The sequence below is a fragment of the Aulonocara stuartgranti genome (assembly GCF_965226115.1).
Source record: "Aulonocara stuartgranti genome assembly, chromosome: 22".
Classification (NCBI taxonomy): domain Eukaryota; kingdom Metazoa; phylum Chordata; class Actinopteri; order Cichliformes; family Cichlidae; genus Aulonocara; species Aulonocara stuartgranti.
Window position 1 is genome coordinate 11,797,624 of NC_138957.1, and position 18,574 is coordinate 11,816,197.

General features: G+C 40.0%; 1 protein-coding gene across 4 annotated transcripts; it reads left to right on the top strand.

Moving 5' to 3' along the window:
• Nucleotides 1-453: 453 nt before the first annotated feature.
• rnmt (RNA (guanine-7-) methyltransferase) lies at nt 454-15,165 on the top strand. 4 transcript variants are annotated; one of them, XM_082522225.1, is made up of 12 exons: nt 454-547; nt 1,242-1,313; nt 6,105-6,242; nt 8,188-8,317; nt 10,363-10,488; nt 12,184-12,299; nt 12,445-12,626; nt 13,163-13,327; nt 13,419-13,536; nt 14,069-14,167; nt 14,513-14,546; nt 14,718-15,165. In XM_082522225.1, exons 3-12 carry the CDS (start codon nt 6,105-6,107, stop codon nt 14,753-14,755), a joined length of 1,146 nt encoding a protein of 381 aa, XP_082378351.1. In that variant the 5' UTR covers nt 454-547; nt 1,242-1,313; the 3' UTR covers nt 14,756-15,165. The 4 variants fall into 4 exon arrangements, with proteins under 4 accessions (XP_082378351.1, XP_082378349.1, XP_082378350.1 ...); XM_082522223.1 differs by lacking the exons at nt 454-547; nt 1,242-1,313 and adding an exon at nt 4,291-4,374; XM_082522224.1 differs by lacking the exons at nt 454-547; nt 1,242-1,313 and adding an exon at nt 4,381-4,584.
• The last annotated feature ends 3,409 nt before the right edge of the window (nt 15,166-18,574 follow it).

An 18,574-nucleotide genomic window follows, 5' to 3' on the forward strand; every position in this document is an offset into this window, starting at 1 on the left:
TTTTGGAGTGTAATTTTTTCATAGTTAGATGCCTGGCTGACAACTGTATAAAACAAAAAGTACACACAATATTCGAAGCACATAATGCACACAGTGGGAATTTACGACTGTGCGTGAATCCCCCCTGATATTGGTATGATCCGAGCTCAGGCACTAAGCAACTGAGCGAGGGGGCGGGGCTGCAGCAAGGTGCTCTTGTGCCTGTGAGTGCGCTGTTGGAGTAACGGAGCCAGCCATACTAAGGAGAGCTTAAGTTTGAGCAGGTACCAAAGCAAACCATTCATACCGTACAAATGACGGTGAATCACGAAAGATTGATATCAAACTGATCACTTGACCAATATTACGTTACTTGCTCTTCAAGTGAATCAACAAATGGCGAAATGAAAAGCCGAACAAATGCTTTTTTTTTTTTTTTAATAGAGTCTTATCTTACGTGTGTTTATTTCATATTTTCAGTTCTTACCCTCCCCGACTAAATCGGTTTCAGTTATGTACTGAAATATAAGAATGGACATTAGAGGCTTCTTTCAAAGAAAAAACTCAGGTAAATGTTATTTTATATATTATGCTTTGTATGTTGTTCAGTATATTTCTATGCAAAACAAGAGGGGTTTCAGTACACAGCAGGATATTCACATTTGTAACCAGATATTTACACTTTAGGGAGAAAACACAAAACATTTTTACTGTACAGCATCAATTTAGAGTAAACTTTTGTTTTAGATAAATATTGAAATATATTTTGAATTAGTTAAATGTCAGAATAAAGAGAGACAGAGCTGTCTATTTTTTATCACTTTCATCAAATTTAAGAGTACATATACACTAAGTTTGTTAATTAATAAGAAAACCAGATGATTCCATTCTGAGCTGAAGAAGCTTCTGATAGGTTAGTAGAGTCCATGTGAGTAAACTGGTGGCACAGCTGTGGATGCATATAAGGCAAAACACAGAGCCTGTTTTTTTGAAATGGGAAAATTAAGAGATGTCAACCAAAACACCAGGAAAAGAATTGTGGAGCTCCATAAGTGTGGCTCAGTTTGAATACAATTTGGTGCCATTTGCAATTAAGAAATACAGATAGTTTCTCTCTTTACTCTTAAAGTTAACAAATATGTTTTTTATATTTATCAATCTAAAAAATTAAACATTTAGTCTGATTTGATGTTACAATTATAAAAGTGTTTTTATCTGAAGAGTAAATATCTGGTTTCAACTGTATATTTGATGATTGTCAGCACAAAGAGGGAGAGAGAGGAACAGAGAGGGAGAGAGAGGAGACAGGACAGAACAGAGATGAACAAGAGCAGGTGAGACACACATGTTAGTCAAATGGTTGTTTACCAAAAGTATCACCGTATCATAGGTCCTCATGTATCTCGTACCTAGTGTTTCTTTTTAGGTTTGTTATTTTTCAAATTCTATATTTATTAAGTTATGCAGGCTTGTTTGCACAACAAGGCTAAATAATTATATAAACTTTTGTGAATCTACATAGTGTACTTTGGTAGAATTAAAAAATAAGTGTAGTGCAGGTCTATGATGATTTTTAGTGCTACTATCATCTAGTTCTGATTCTGGTTCTGTCTTGGTTAAATCCTAAGTAGTCCTGATTTTGAACTCTTGTAGTCCTGTTTTAATTCCGGATCAGTTCTGGGTCTGGTTGAATTGGGGTTTAGTCCCTGTGTCTTGATGCAGCCCTGACCTTGTTCTGCCTTGCTGCTTAATTAAAAAACTAGTTTAAGGTGTCCTGTATATGTGATATCTTTTTTTCCCTATATGAAGTCATTCTTTTTTGAACAAAACTCAAAACAGAGCCAATTAATCTTTCAGTCATTTCTACACCCCCCCCCCCCTCCCCCAAAAAAAGAAAAAAGAAAAAAAAATCCACATGCATACTACCCTTCAGGGCTAAGCCCCGGGTGTTTCAAATGTCTGGCTCCGCCTCTGCTGTACATTAACCATTATGATAAGGTGGAGCCTGATTATTTTAGACCTTTGTATGTAAGGAACAATTTTAAATTTGATTCTGGATTTAACATGGAGCCAACGAAGAGAAGCTGGTATGGGAGACATATGGCTCTCTTTCTCAGTGCAAATATTTTTTATTTAATGTGCACACTGAAGGACATAGCCTGGTCAAAAACAACTCCAAAATTCCTCACAGTGTTACTGGAGGCCAATTTAATGCCATCCAGTGTAGAACAAATGGTCAAATAATGCTTATGGAACAATAAAAATGGTTTACAGTGCAAAGAAACACAGAGCTGTGTCTAAGTGTCGTCAAATCAACACAAAGACTTCAGATGGTTTGGAAAAATTTCAGACTTTCCTACAGCTCACAAATAGCCTGGATCTTCCTGGAATGGATGTCGTTTTTAGGAGCAGTGATTTGAACACTATCAGGGCTGCATCATCTTGATGCATACTCAATCATCCAGGTAAGTAAATCTCTCAAATTGATTCAGTTCATCTGGACGTAGCGTTTTGTGGGAGAAACGTTTCGTCAATCATCCAAGTGACTTCTTCAGCCTCAGCTGACTGCAGGTTTCCCCAATCCTATAAACACAAGTGCCAGGATTTATACATCGGGGAAACCAAACAACCTCTGGCAAAGCGGATGGCACAACACAGAAGAGCTACCTCGTCAGGCCAGGACTCTGCAGTCTATTTACACCTACAGGCCAGTGGACACTCTTTCAAGGATGAGGATGTACACATCCTGGACAGGGAGGAACGCTGGTTTGAGCGCAGAGTAAAGGAGGCCATTTATGTGAAAAGGGAAAGACCATCTCTGAATTGAGGAGGGGGTCTAAGGGTACATCTTTCGCCATCTTACAATGCTGTGATTGCAGCCATTCCCCAACTCTCTGTGAATGGTACTCATGGCCATTGATCAGTCGTCTTTGATCAGTGGTTGTTGATCAATGGTCATGAGAATTTGCATAATTATGATGAAGGTGACCTCCCAGCCCATTGTTCCTTCAGTGGGCTGGTTTCAGTCATTATGCAAATGTACTGTTTATAAGATTGGGGAAACCTGCAGTCAGCTGAGACTGAAGAAGTCACTTGGATGAGTGACGAAACGTTTCTCCCACAAACCGCTACGTCCAGATGAACAGAATCAACTTTTGGAGATATCAGGGCTGCAGCTTAAAGAGTAAAGCGTGTCACAAACTATATACATTCTTTTCTTATTAATTTAACGGAGCTTAACTACAGTCAGAGACTTCCGTGTCCAAATGATGGTGGCTTAACAGATGACTGGGTAAGTACAGATAAAGTGCTGGGGGAAACTGCTATGAAGGTGTTTGTAGTATCCTTTGGACAGAAGAAAGAGGGCAAGGAGAACTGGTGGAGGAATAAGGAAGTACAGGGAACTATTCAAAGGAAAAAAGTGGCATCATTAGGGAGATGAAAAAAGGAAATGGCAATGGCCTGTATTTGTATAGCGCTTTACTAGTCCTTAAGGACCCCAAAGTGCTTTACACATCCAGTCATCCATCCATTCACACACAGGTGATGGCAAGCTACATTGTAGCCACAGCCACCCTGGAGCGCACTGACAGAGGCGAGGCTGCCGGACACTGACGCCACCGGGCGGCAAATTGCTGAACATTTTCTTTGATTTTGAAAAAAACTTTCTGTTTGGCTTTACAGAAAACTGTACAGATCTACAAAAGTAGCCTGATAAGGCCTATATAATTGACCTGATTATTATTATGGCTAAGTTCTATATACATAAGTGTAGTGTGTGTGGCGCTTAAACAATCCAGCCCTTTAAACTGCTCTTTGCATAGATTTTAAGAAGTTACAAATTTTATTCATTTTTGTTTGACTTGTTTTTACTAAGCAGATTGCAACATTCTTGAGTATTACCAAAAATTGCAATTTACAAGAGTGTTGTACCAGCACATGCAAAGCAGACACTTTCCATGCGCGATGGTTTCTTTGTGCGCTCGTTGGATTTAAGTGCGAGGAAATTAATCGCACCGCGAAATGAAATTATTTTCGGATAAAATTTTTTTGCGCATTTATTAAGGCATAACTATAACTCCATACATTTTGTAGAGGTCATAGGAGAAGCTGTGACAGTTTTTCCTGAAACAACAACAGCGATCTCCACGCTTTGAGTTTAATCTCGAAATTTCGACTTTATTCTCAAAATGATCAATAATATTTTTGTCTTAATGTGACCCAAATACTCATTCACACATCAGGTATATGCATTCATGTAATGTTTAACAAACACTTTCAATTTAAAAAAACAAAACAAAAAACAAAACCCACCGACTCTCTGGTGTGACGCAAATATGACGTGCACAAACCCGGAAGCGGCTGAAAGCGCACGCGTCTTTCTCGCGGAGCACAGTGAGTTATTTTTCTCTAAAACTTTGGTCGTTAATTCAAGTTAGTCTCGGTGTTATCCATTAGATTAGTATCGACTGGAATATCACATTCAGCCACTGTGCTAGCTGTTTCCGGTTCATCTCTGAACACACACCGACATCTGTTAGCTCTTAGCAGCCGCGGCTAACGGTCAGTTTACGGTCAGTAGCAGCTTCCGGTCACTGATGGAAGGTGAGAGTGAGCAGCTTTGGGTCGTATCCGATTTTAACCTGGTCACATCCAGATTTAACCCGTTTTATCCACGGAGTAAAAAGAGTCAAATAGCGCCTTAAAGTTTCAGAAGGAAACGCATCCTCGACCCCTTTAGTCTCATTGCTTCAGTAAACACTCGAGTCCTGTTTGTGACTCTGCAATATTAAATCCTGTGACGGCACACTGCACAAATACTCGTCTTTTTTTGCACAGAGGCCGGGGGGTGGAAGGAAGGAAAACCGCAAAGGAGGTTCATAGATGTAGTGAAGGAGGACATGCAGAGGGAGATTAAGGCAGATGAGCCGCTGTAGAGTCCCCTGGGGAGCAGCGAAAACAAGAAGGCGGCAGGCTTACTGCATCCTACAGTTTTCCAAACCAAATTAGTACAAAGGTGGAAGTAAGCACACACCACCAAAGAACATCACCCATCAATTTAACTTAGGTCAGGCCCAGGGTAGCATCAATATGTGACCCAGTGGCCATACAACAGTCTGCCCTGAAACAGTCCTGCATCCATCACTGTAAACTGCATTACAACATGGTGACAACCCAGTTTAACCTGCACTTACAGTTCTATGTAACCTTTGAAATTCCATCCATCCATCCATTCGCTTCCGCTTATCCTTTTCAGGGTCGCGGGGGGCGCTGGAGCCTATCCCAGCTGTCATAGGGCGAGAGGCGGGGTACACCCTGGACAGGTCGCCAGTCTGTCGCAGGGCTAACACATAGGGACAGACAACCATTCGCACTCACATTCATTCGCACATTCACACCTAGTGACAATTTGGATTTTCCAATTAACCTATCCCCACAAGCTGCATGTCTTTGGACGGTGGGAGGAAGCCGGAGTACCCGGAGGGAACCCACGCAAACACGGGGAGAACATGCAAACTCCACACAGAAAGACTGGTGTTGGAATTGAACTCAGGACCTTCTTGCTGTGCGGCAACAGTGCTAACCACCGTGCCACCTTTGAAATTTTTGTTTTTAATTAGTTTGATTGACCCAACATGTAGGCTTTAAATTTCCAACTTCTGAAAGGTCACTGAGCAGTTTTATCATTAAAAAGGTTAAATCAAGTTCCAAATGATATCAGATTGTTAAGACAGATACCTCTATTTGGTGATCTGAAAATGCAATATTTTAGTCAATTGATGTTTTTTTTTTTAACAAAACTTAAAACTTTCTTTAACATATCTCTAATATTTATTATGTGTAGTTATTTATGAGAAATTTCATTATAGAAAACTCCGATACCACTCAGGACCATCAGACTGTAGCGCATAAGCAGTGATTAATACATTGTAGTTTTTGACATCATAATGTATTACTCTCCCTTTCGGATATAACGGGTTATTAAAAAAGGTAAATGGATCACGTTCGGCATTGTTCAGTCAAGCTGACATCACTAATTCTCAATAAACTCAACATAAAGCTTCATCAGCTCAAACTGATATTGTTTTTCTCTCTCCTCCTCTTCCTCCTCTTTTTTTTCTTAGATGGAGCTTCAGTCTCGTCAGACAGAAACGATGGAGGAGGCAACACAGACCAGAGGAGCTCAGCAAGAAGAGAACTCGGGGATGAAGAGGAAGCATGTTGAAGATGAAGAAGAGAAGATGTCACCTAGCAAGAAGCAGGTTGTCAAGTTCATTTTTTTTTATATTTCTTTAAAGCAGTTGTCTGAAGGCTCTTCATGTTGTGAGATGAAGTCTCGGTTTGATGTGAGAGGATCAGACAGCACTTTTAAAACTATTTGCTAAAAATATATATAGTTTAGAAGTTTAGGATAATTTGGAAAACATTTGTAAACTCAGCGAACAACCTAACATATTTAAAAACTCAAATGTCTTCAGTGTTTTACGGTCTGTACTTTACAATATAAAGCACCTTGAAGCAACTTTTGCTCTGATTTGGCGCATGAAAATAAAATTGGACTGAACTTGCTATGCTATTCTGTGAGACTGCCTGAGGGAAAACATGCATAATGTTAAGAGTATCAGTTAACCTTAGTGTGTGAAGAGGACTCTGTTAGATTGAATTGATTCAAACCACTACAGCGCAGTACCTTTAACACCTACAGCATGCTCTAATCGCTGTAATAAAATATTATTGTTAACAATATTCAGTGTTGGGGAGTAACGGAATACATGTACCGCCGTTACGTATTTAAAATACAAAATATGAGTAACTGTATTCTGTTACAGTTACCGTTTAAAAGGGTGGTATTCAGAATACAGTTACTTTGTTGAAATAAATGGATTACACTGCGGTACTTTCCTGTTTCATTTTGTCGAGGGTCAGGACTGTTTGGGTTTTGTTTGACAGCTACGTTCTGTTGTTCCAGGCGGCAGCGTTACGGTTGCCATGGTTACAGGGCGACGCTCTCTCTCTCTCTGCGACTGTGTGTTTCCTGGGTGAGAGAGCGCCTTTTCGTTGTTGTGCTAAGCTAACAGGCAGAATGCTACAAGCATAGCTCTAAAGAATGTAGCATCATGGGCAGTGTAGTCCGTGCTGCAGGGAGAATGGACTGCCATACCCATTATGTATCTGTGAGCGCGAGGAGGGAGAGAGAAAAAGGGGAGTGGAAAGGTACGAGTTGTCATCGAGGAAAAACGGGAGCTGGAAGCATGTAAATATAATAATAACCACTGCAGCCAAGAAGAGTGCCTGACGAGCCCAGTTGTAAGTAAGCTATTTAGACTCGACTGTACACCGTGTTCGTGTTTTCCTCCGAAAACAACAAGTTCCGTTGGAGCAGTCTTTCAACGCCTCTCTCTGTCTGTCGCAAGAAAAGTTGACCCACACAACAAAGTAAAGCTAGTTTTCGGCTACGAGCCGACAGGGACCCCGCCGTATTAGTCAGAGGTCCCTTTACTACAGTTCGGAGTCGCGGACCTTCAGTAATAGTAATAAATCACACAGCAATAGTACATTCACGTTGTTGTAAAAAGCATGATAATATATTAAGTAATCCAAAGTATTCAGAATACGTTACTGTCATTGAGTAACGTAACGGAATACGTTACAGAATACATTTTGGGGCATGTATTCTGTATTCTGTAACGGAATACATTTTAAAAGTAACCTTCCCAACACTGACAATATTGAATAAAGGACTGAGGCCTAGCAGGAAAGGCACAGAATGAGTCCACCCTCAGAGGCCATAAGACACAAAGTTTGTAACTTTCACTAAAGCTGTTTCTGTACTGTGATGATCTCTGAAACCTGACTGAAACTTTTAGTTAAACCATCCCTCTGCAGATGATCAGTTAGCTGTTTTACATCTACTCTTTCAAGAATGTTTGAGATAAAAGGTCAAGTGGCGGCTTTAAGTAACAGTTTAACTACTGCCAGCTTGAAGAGATGGGTTGATCATATTTAAGATTTATAATTTTTGGACTTCTTTGAGCAGTCTTGTAGGAACGAGGTTTGATTGACACGTTGTTGATTTGGAGGAAGTTATTATTCAAGTTAATTCGGAAAGATCAGGCAGACAAAAACAATCTAAATATTTATCAGCAGGTATTAAAGCTGCTGTGAGGCTGTCTTCCTTATTAGTGATCCCCATAATTGATCTCTCAGGTGCTTGATCACGGTGTGAAGGTGGCAAGTCACTACAACCAGCTGCAGGAAGTTGGCCGGGCAGCTCGTAGCAGAAGCCGAATCTTCTTCATGAGGAACTTCAACAACTGGCTGAAGAGTGTTCTAATTGGTAACTGGCTTCTGATCAACACACCACACTTCCTCAGTTTTAACATATCCATAGTGATCTGTAAGCAATTAACACCCATCCGGCAATCGCATGCATAATAACATGAGAGCGTAGTTTTGTTTTTGTTTATTTTTTGCTATAAGTTGTCTCTAGGGCCAAACATCAGATCCAACATTTAGAAAGCTGATTATCAGAACAAAATGACAATGCAGTGATATTTATCCAGCGAGTATAATACCAGTCACTAATACAGATTATTGGCCTTTTATGTTTCATTTGGCAGCCTGTTGTCGTCATGCTGATTAATGACCTTCATCCTTTAAAAAAAGTGTTTTATAAATGATCAGAAACTTTTAAAAAACAGATTTAATAGATTTAACTAAAATAAATGGTTAAACCTTGCAAAGGGGCTGGTGTAAACTTTTTACAGGAAGCCAGTTTATTGTTTTTATTTTCACATGGACCAGAGAACTCGTCCATTTTCTACAGTTTTATCGAACAGAGAAAGGGACTGATTATTTTATTTAAAAAGGTTTGCCTTTATGTTTCACCTGTGCCTTGTATGAACATAGAGGTGACTGTAGTTTAGGAGGTCATCTACTAATCATAAGGCTGTTGATTCCAAAACTGGCTGCTCCAGTTTGTGTGCCAAGATGTCCTTGGGCAAGATGCTGAACCACGACTTTCATGGGAGTGTGACGCTGTGTATGAATGTTAGATTAAATGCACTTACAAGCACTTTTTTCTATGTCTATGCTTGGTGTGAATGGATGAGACATGTTATATGAAACACTTTGAGTGCTCGAGTAGAAAAAGACTATAAAAGGACGCTTTTCTATTTGCCATCCTGTAACACAAAGGACCGACGCAGACAGCATTGTAAGTTGAGTGATTGTTGTATCTTTAGTAGTCTTTTTTTGCTTTTGGTATGACTCTTCTATTACTCCCATTTTCAGTATTTCAGCCAATTCCTTCTGAGCAATTTGTCTTGTGTGTTCAAGTATCTGGTAGTGAATGCACCATCACACTAGAGTGTGCTACAAAACGGTGCTCTGTGAGACTGGTACAACCAGACAAAACGATGTTGCACTGCAGCGCCATCCACTCTCTGGGCCTGTGCAAGATGGTCATCACAACGGAAGGAGGTGGAAATGATAGAATTTGATACCGCTGGTCCCAACTCATCTCTTTCCTTCACCAGGCTCACCAGAGAAGCAATTTCAGCCTATCTTTGAGCAGGTTGAGGTGATAAATCTTAGATTTAGGCACTGCTGACGTGCCTGGAGCAAATTCTCATGATAACCTTCTCCTTATCCTCATGAATTAACTTACGAATCATGGATTCTGTCTTACTTAGCAGTTCCACCAGCCTGTCAGTCTGAAGGTCATAGATGCTGGCCAAACAAAACTTAATACCCAGTAATTAGTACAGTTCTTTTAGTGTGTGAGTCATGAACAAGGTGGTTAGTCAGGAAATTGCATTGTATAATCCTCCAGAATAATACAAAGGTTGACACTCAGAGCAGGGCATGCACTATTTGGACACCCCCCACCCCCCCCACACACTATTTGAACCTGCTGCTCCACCCCTCCATTGCAGCTGAGCCACAAACCACCCTCTCAGTAAAGGTGTAGCCTAGTTGTTGTTTTTTTTAAGGTAAATAATAAAAGTCATCCTTTGTGATGATAATAAATAATTATTACCTTCACCTCCTCTGAGTCTCTCCTCCATGGTGTGCTGGAGCTGGTCATTCTGGTTCTGCTCATGAACCAGATCTCTGAGTGATCCTCTTGAACTGAACTAGGACTACCATCACCAGCTACAGTCCAACACTGGGGGAAGAATAATTTTTATTCCGAGTCTACTGGACTGTATTTTAACCATTTTTATAAACTTTTTACTTTTTATTCTTTCACCATTTAATAATTATTTATATTTTTTTCTGATTTTACCTATTTTCTTTCTGCAGCACCTTGTGTGGAAGCAACTTTAAAAATAAAATATTTACATCCTCTTACAGTTTAGTGTCTTTTTCTATTGACAGGTGAGATCTTGGAGCAGGTAAGAGGGGCGGGATCTCAGCAGGTGTCTGTGTTGGACCTTGGTTGTGGAAAAGGAGGAGACCTACTGAAGTGGAGAAGAGGAGGAATCGATCACCTGGTCTGTGCAGGTATTGATTCATTGATTTTTATGGTTTATGAAACTTGACATCACATTTCTACAGACTCTTTTCATGCCTATACAGCTTTAAGGACTGTAAAGGACCAGCAGTGAAATCTTCCTCTAAAGACGCACCTCATCCTGCTGTTTAACCTGAAACAGTCAATGTTAACTTTGTGTAAAATCAAACCTGCCTGCCAACCATCCATCCATCCATCCATCCATCCATCCATCCATCCATCCATCCTCCCTCTTCTGTTTGACTGGGTCGTTCTTCACATGAGCACAGACGACAGTCAGGACCCTTTCCCCAATCTGAAGGCGTAGGGAAACAACACTCTCGCTCACAAAAACCCCCGGGGGACAGGAGCAAACTGAGGGCATACAAAAATACCCACCGCCTGTCTGCCTCTTTCTCAGTAAGAGAAAGAGGCAGGTGCCGTCCCTCACTGACTGGGACAGAGTCCAGATTCTCTCCAGGACACTGGTTCCAGTTCCCAAACTGTGCAATGACGTGACCCCAACTATATCTAGTCAGTGTCCCTAAACCTCACACTCTAGCTCAGGCTCCTTCCAAACCAGAGAGGACAGGTTCCACATCTCTGTAGCCAGCTTTGATAGCTGGGTATCGGGCTATCAGGGCCCTCGCCCTTGACTGCCACCTGACACACAATATACCCGGACCCCGACGGTATCTGCTACAGGTAGTGGGCCCAAGGCGTGGCCACCAGCTGCTCTTTGTCAAGCTCCCTACCAAGCCTGGCTTCAGGGTGAGGAGAAATAACCCTGGAGTAACCCAATCTTGCACAGGTTACTCAGGTGTCTTGCTCTTTTTTTTCTCATGGGGGTCCAATGAATTGCTTTCATCCAGGACCAATTTGCCTTGGGAGAGACCTACCAGGGGACAAAGAAAAGGATAGCTGCTGGGACTACTGGGGCACACAAACCTCTCCATAGCAGTAAAGTGGTGGCATTGAATTGAAATGAATTATGTCAAACATCACAGAGATCAAATGAGAGCACCTGCCACAAAATCTCACCTATGTATGAGCTAATACTTGTGCTTCACTTTTGACTTAAGTAACTGGCACTCGGTCCTCTATAACTGGTCATCACGTCAATTCAGTTCAGTGTTATTTACATTGGATTAAAAAAAATGCGTTTTATATTTACTTAGAATTTTTTCTAAGTAAATATATTTCTACAGATGCCATTGACATGAAATGTCACATGAAATGGAGCAATCCACTCAATGATTCCAAGAAAGCTGTGTACCAGGTTTTAGATGTGTCCTTGATAAACACAGCTAGGCCTGATAATGAACTAATCATTTGATTCAGATGTGTTGACCCAGGTTGAGATCTTAAACCTGAAGGACACCAGCCCCTGAGGCCTGGAGATGGACACCCCTGCTGTATACTCTAAGCTTATGTACTGTTATTCAGTTCATAAGCACAAACGACAGTCAGAACCTTCTCATCCACCACCGAAAACATACTGGAAACAAACTGAGGGGATACAAAAATACCCACCCCTGCACCCAGCTGCAACCGTACCTCCTGGGGGCGGTGGATCGACTGGAGGGTGGCCCATATCATCTCTTGCCTCTATAACTGCCCCTCAGCTCAAAAGGCATTACAATTGAGATTAATTGTTGCATGTTGCAGGAGATTTTTGATGATTAAACATAGATGTTTATTTTCAGATATTGCAGGGGTTTCTGTGGAACAATGTCAGATTCGTTATGACGAGATGAAAAAAAAGAGTCACCGTAACGAGAAAATCTTCACTGCTGAATTCATCACAGCAGACTGTTCAAAGGTAGACCTGCAGCACACAAAAAATAAGTCGAGTATTCTGTGATAAAAGTGAATATATAAAATCAGAATTAAGAAGAAAATAAAAGTGAGGTTTTTCTCAGTCTGGATTGTTTGATTTGTTACTGACCTTTTATCTCTACCTACAGGAGTTGTTGTCAGAGAAACTGGATGATGCTGAGCTTATGTTCGACATCTGCAGCTGTCAGTTTGTGTATCATTACTCATTTGAGAGTGAGCAGAAGGCTAATATGATGCTGAGAAATGCCTGTGAGCGTCTTAAACCTGGAGGGTACTTCATCGGTACAACGCCAGATGCCTTTGAACTTGTGTAAGATAAACAATTAAGTGTAATGAAAGGCGCTTTTTTATGGTAAATTGTTTATAGTCACATCTGTCCACATGTCAGGTGGACAACCTTCTTCACCTAAGCCACATGATCCTATTAGGTGAAGCAGGTTGTCCACCTGGTGTTGGAGCTATGAAAACTCCAAGTATTAAGATAAGCTTAATACTTGGAGTTTTTATAGCCTTTTTCCATTAGTACCGTCTCTGTGTAGCTTGGCTCAACCGGACTTTGTCACTTTTCATTATAAACGAGTACCATGTAATGTGCGTGGGGTCATTACAGCAAGGATCTGAGGCTGGATCGCCTCAGATCGCCCTGAACCTCAGCCAAATAGGTACTAAAAAAGTACCTGGTGCCAGGTACGACCACCTAATGAAAAACCTTAAAACTGAGTCAAGCTGCGCTAAGCCGACCCTATTAGAGACATTTTGAAATGTTCAGATGTAAAGACTGAATCACTGAGTCAGTATCTGCTTCATCTTCACTCTTTTCCTTGCCCCCCCCCCCCCCCCCAACAGTAAACGTTTGGAGGCATCTGATTCGCTGTCATTTGGTAATGAGGTTTTCAAAGTGACCTTTCAGTCCAAAGGTTCCTACCCTCTGTTCGGATGTCAGTATCACTTTAACCTCGAGGAAGTCGTCAACGTTCCAGAGTTCCTCGTCTACTTTCCTCTCTTTGAACAGTAAGAGTACTCACAGTAACATCTGCTTGTGTACTCTGAATTTCCTATAAAAATATTTCATGATACTCTGTTTCCACTTCTTATGTCCCAGCATGGCGAAGCAGTACAATATGCAGCTGGTGCTGAAACAAAGATTTGCGGATTTCTTTGAGGAGAAGGTGAAGAAGGAGAATCATCGCAGCCTCATGATGAAGATGATGGCTCTGGAGGTAGAATATTAATTAAAACTGACATACTGACTATGATTTCTCAGTTCATTTTTCTTATTTTTATAATAATGATGTGACCAGAAGACAAACTAGATATGGACTTAACACAACATTTAAGCATGTTATTTTTGGACACAGATCCAAATGGTGACAAATTAAAGGAAAGGACCCACTTATCCTTTCAGTGAGGCATTTCATCTTCTCAAGCCTTAAGAATAGCTTCACTCCTCTGCACACAGTGGATGAACTGTTTTTTTTTTCTTTTTTGTTTGCTGTGTTAAAAAAAAAGTTCACTGCTTTACTGTTTTGCTAGATGTGTGGCGATATTTTGCTCCAATAAATCCACACAAACATTAGTGTGGTCCTGTGTCTTGTGGATAAATAGAACAATTCATCTCATAGTAGTGTTTGATCAGAGGATAAAGAAAACACATCAGAACCAGCAGAATCTGTCACTGTAGCTCAGAGGTCCAGGTTTTGCTTTTAACCTGTCACTACTTACTATCTTTTTAAGAGTTTGTTTTGCTTTCAGCCATTTCCCAGTGAGGATGGTCTTCAAGCCTCAGACAGTGCAGAGGAATACTGTCATGCTAAAGAGCACTGTGACCGAGCCGACGTCAGAACTCCCCTGGTAAGCGTGCTCAGATGGTAAATGTTAAATGGACCGGTTTTTATAGCGCTTTTCTACTCTACTTGAGCACTCAAGTGCTTTATGCCACATGTCTCATTCACACATTCACACACATGCATTCAAGCACTTTTTAACATTAACACATGGATGCATCAGGAGCAGCTTCGGTTTCAGTATCTCGCCCAAGTGTATATATAGCATGCGATTGAAGAACCAACCTCTCCATTAGTAGATGAGCGACCACGTCTACCCCCACAGCTCAGTTTAAAAAAAAAAACAAACCTAAAACAGTTTCAGGTGTTCGGCCCAGTTTTACAACATTTGTCTGTATTTCCATGTGTGCAGGGAACGCTGAGCAGATCTGAGTGGGAAGCTACCAGTAAGTCTGATCATCTCCATCAGCTGTTTACATGACACATTTAAACTGATGCTTGTAAAAACATTTCAGTATTGTTGTCTTTGATCTACTTTTAAAATATGTATTCATATGTGGGCCCATTGATCTACAAACTGTTGATCACTAAAACCCTCATCTGTCTTTGCTCTGCAGGTATCTACCTGGTGTTTGTGTTCCAGAAGATGTCCTGATGCTGCGCTCATCTGCTGCTGTTTGTCTCACTGTTCTTCAGCTCATATTTGTGTTTCTGTTGCTTTAAGTCATTTTTGATAAGAAATGATTGTTTTGTTTGTAAATTAAACAAAACTTCTGTCAAACTTTTTTGTGTATTGTTCTTCTGAATTATGGAAAAAAGCGTGTATTTTTCTGGATTACAGGATAGTTACAATAAACAGAATTTACAGCCATTTAATGCAAACAGATTATTATACTGTAGCTCTACTTATGTTGATGGGTAAATTGGTTATTTTTGATTTGTTAATCTTTTAGTTTGGCTTAAAATTTAATTTTTTTTTCATTGTCTAATGTAACTCTGAAATTTGTTCTGTTGCATTTCCAAAGTGCAAAATGTAACTGGCAGATTAAACCCCGTTTCCCTCCCCTTTGTGATTCCTCTGGTATTCATTGAACCTCTGTTAAGTTTATGACAGGCACAGATTTGAGTATTGTGGATGAAACAAACTGTTAAGGATCAGTTTATTCTCACCTAAAAACCTGGACCTGAACCTATAACATATGAACGAAAGTACTGGGCCATTTACAGCTACACTTATTCATAAAGCACTTTATAACAGCCACAGCGACACAGTACTGCACACTGAAGCTGAATAATAAAAATGCATAACATACAAATAGCCAGTTAAAAAGGTAAGATAACTAAGAGAAAAACGGAGTCTTGCTGGGGTAGAAAGCCGAAGAATAAAAGTGGGTTGTAAGACATGTTATAAAATTTGGCAGTGAAGGGGTTTCTCTAATGTACAAGGGCAAGTTATTCCATAATTTAGGAGCAACAACAGAGAACTCCCTGCTCTCTCTGAGCTTCTTCTTGGATCTCAATACTTCCAGAAGCAGCTGGTCAGCTGACCTCTGCTCTCTTTTGCAAGTTCCTTCTAAGAGTTGTGCAGCAGCATTCTGAATCAGTTGCAGATGTGAGAGTAATGACGGACTGACTCCCACATAAAATGAATTATAATAATCCAAATGCAATGAAATAACTTCAGTAATAATAGGTTTAAAATATACTTCGGGGGTGCAAAGTTTTTGTGCTGTTGTTAATAAAAGAGATTTGGAATGTTTGTGACTTTACACACTTGAGCCTCAGCATGCAGTGACCCACTTACGTGGTCTGAGACATCATGGCTTAGCTGCTGTGTCCTAAATGGTTCCACTTTGCAATAACAGCACTTACAGGTGTTCCCAGAACATTTAGGACGGACGAAACTGAACCGACTTGTTGCAACAGCAGCATCTTGTTATAGTGCTACACTTAAATTCAGTTAGCTCTTTGGAACAAGCTATTCTTTCACAAATGTCTGTAAAGGCAGACTGGAGGTGTTGGATTTTATGCACCTGTGATCATGGGACCGAGGCTGTGTTAACGTTTGAACACTTCTCTGCATATATGTGTATCCTGTATACGGTTATCCAGCAGTTATTTATGATAAGATAAGATAAGATAAGATAAGATAAGATAACCTTTATTAGTCCCACACGTGGGAAATTTGTTTTGTCACAGCAGGAAGTGGACAGTGCAAAAGTTATGACGCAAAAATTAGAATACAATAAGAATAAATACAGTACACAGCTGTACAGAATAGAATAAAATAATATACTATATACAGTAGAATAAAATAGAATAAAAAATATACAATAAGATAAAAATAGAATACGAATGCTATATACAACTGAGTAAAAATACAACGATGCCAGAAAAGATTATTGCACTTAGTGTTATTGCACATGTGTGGATGTGTGTGTTTGTTCAGTTAAAGTCTTATACTTACATGGATTCTTAATCAAAGCTTAACCAGCTGTACAATGATGTCACGAGGTGTTTACGCAAAAGAAAATGAAACTATATATACTTTTTAAAAATTTGAAATGTACAGTGAAGCATAGAAAGTGCTTAATCATGGACATCGGGTCAGTTGGAGGCGCAGTCGAAAGATTGCAGCGGTCCCAGATCAGATGTACACACTGGAACTCTTTCCCATGTTGCTTGTCTGTGTTTATTGTGTTATGGTGTGTTGATATCTGTGCATTCCTGTATTATCCTTTTGTGTTACACATTTCGATGTTTTTTTCCTCGCTACCTAGCCTGACCTGTCTCCCCAATGTGATGTTTGTGTATTGTATGTACGGTCGGCAAGGTCTCGGTTGTGGGCAAAAGACCTGCAACTGACAAATAAAGGCCATCTCATCTCATCTCATCTCATCTCATCTCATATGCTGAAAGGGACTGATTCTCCTCATTTTCACCGACATATTCTCTTGAGCAGCTTTTGATTATTCACAGATCAAAATAGTCCTAGTTTATCTCACATTGGGCATAGCTGTGTCCACTCAGTTAAAAGCAATTTTAGCACCTCTGCTTTTAAGACAGTTGGTTGCTCCTTACATAGAGGTTTAAAAAACAGGTGGATCTTCTGTGTCCTCTGTACGACATCATACAGGTCCAAGAGTAGAAAAAAATGATGAAATTAGGGTTTAGAGCAGTCTGCAGCCTTATCATTTTGTGCTGGCCTCATTTTACTGCTGGAGTTGTTCCATATGGACATATTTACTCTGTAAAACTTAAAATTTAAACACTAAAGCTGATGTGACAATTTTTTGTGTATTTTTCAAACTCTGGTGTAGTGACTGCAAACCTCCAGTAGGTGGTGCAGTGAACCCTTCACAGCTGTTCAGAATCAATTGTCTGATCCTTCGGAGCTCCATTGAGTTAAAGAGTTAAAGCATCTTGTTATGTGATTAATTTAATTTGAATTTACTTAGAAAATGAAAGTATTAATTTAAATATCTGATAATGATCTGTTGGCTCTGAATGCTGCTCATGAAAGACCGATGAATAGAATAGAATGAAAACATTAAAGTTCCTTTAGAAGGAGAAAAAAAAAATACAGTTTAAGAGGTGCCTACACAGGGAATGTTATGTAATAACACAGGTATGTACAAGTTATATACAAATTATATATGCCATATAAGGGAGCAGGTGCAATATAACGAGCAAGTGATCAGTGGTAGTGCACATTGCGTAAGAGGTATGACTAGAGGTAGGAAGGAAAATTTTTGGAGATATTTGCAAATTAGACACTGTGTGACGTCGAAGTTCAGAAGGGGACATGAAAATCTTGTTCTAAATTTTATAAATATGCCTCAGGAGCGCCACACAGCATCATGTTTTTATAGGTTGGTAAATGATAATAGATGGGGAATGTTCGAATATTAAAACTTTGTGGCAGAAAGATTTAAATGCACCAATTCCAAACAAAAAATGGATGGAGATTTTGGCGGAAAATGGGATTTATGCTAAGGAGGCGAGGAGCAAATGCATACAATATAAAATTTTGCATAGATATTATCATACTCCAACAAGATTACACCGTATGAAGCTTATGCCTGACAATCTCTGTTGGAAATGCAAAAGTTGAGGCCAGGGACTTTCCTACATTGTTTTTGGGAATGTTCCCTTATAGCTCCTTTTTGGAAGGAAGTCATCACACTTTTAAAAGGTTGGTCAGGATTAGAAATGCCCTTAACTCCTGAATTGTGTTTGTTAGGAGACCGTTCTCATATTCCAAGAATTTATAATAATATTTTCACGGTTGTTATGGTTGGACTAGTAACCGCATCAAGGATTATCCTTCGGCACTGGAAGACTACAGTACGTCCTGAGCTAAAAGACTGGATCAGAGCAATGGCAGAGACTGCTTCCTATGAGTCCATGCTGAATAAACTTAAAAATGGTACAGAAGACAAAGATAAACATTGGGACTACTTTTGGAGCTATC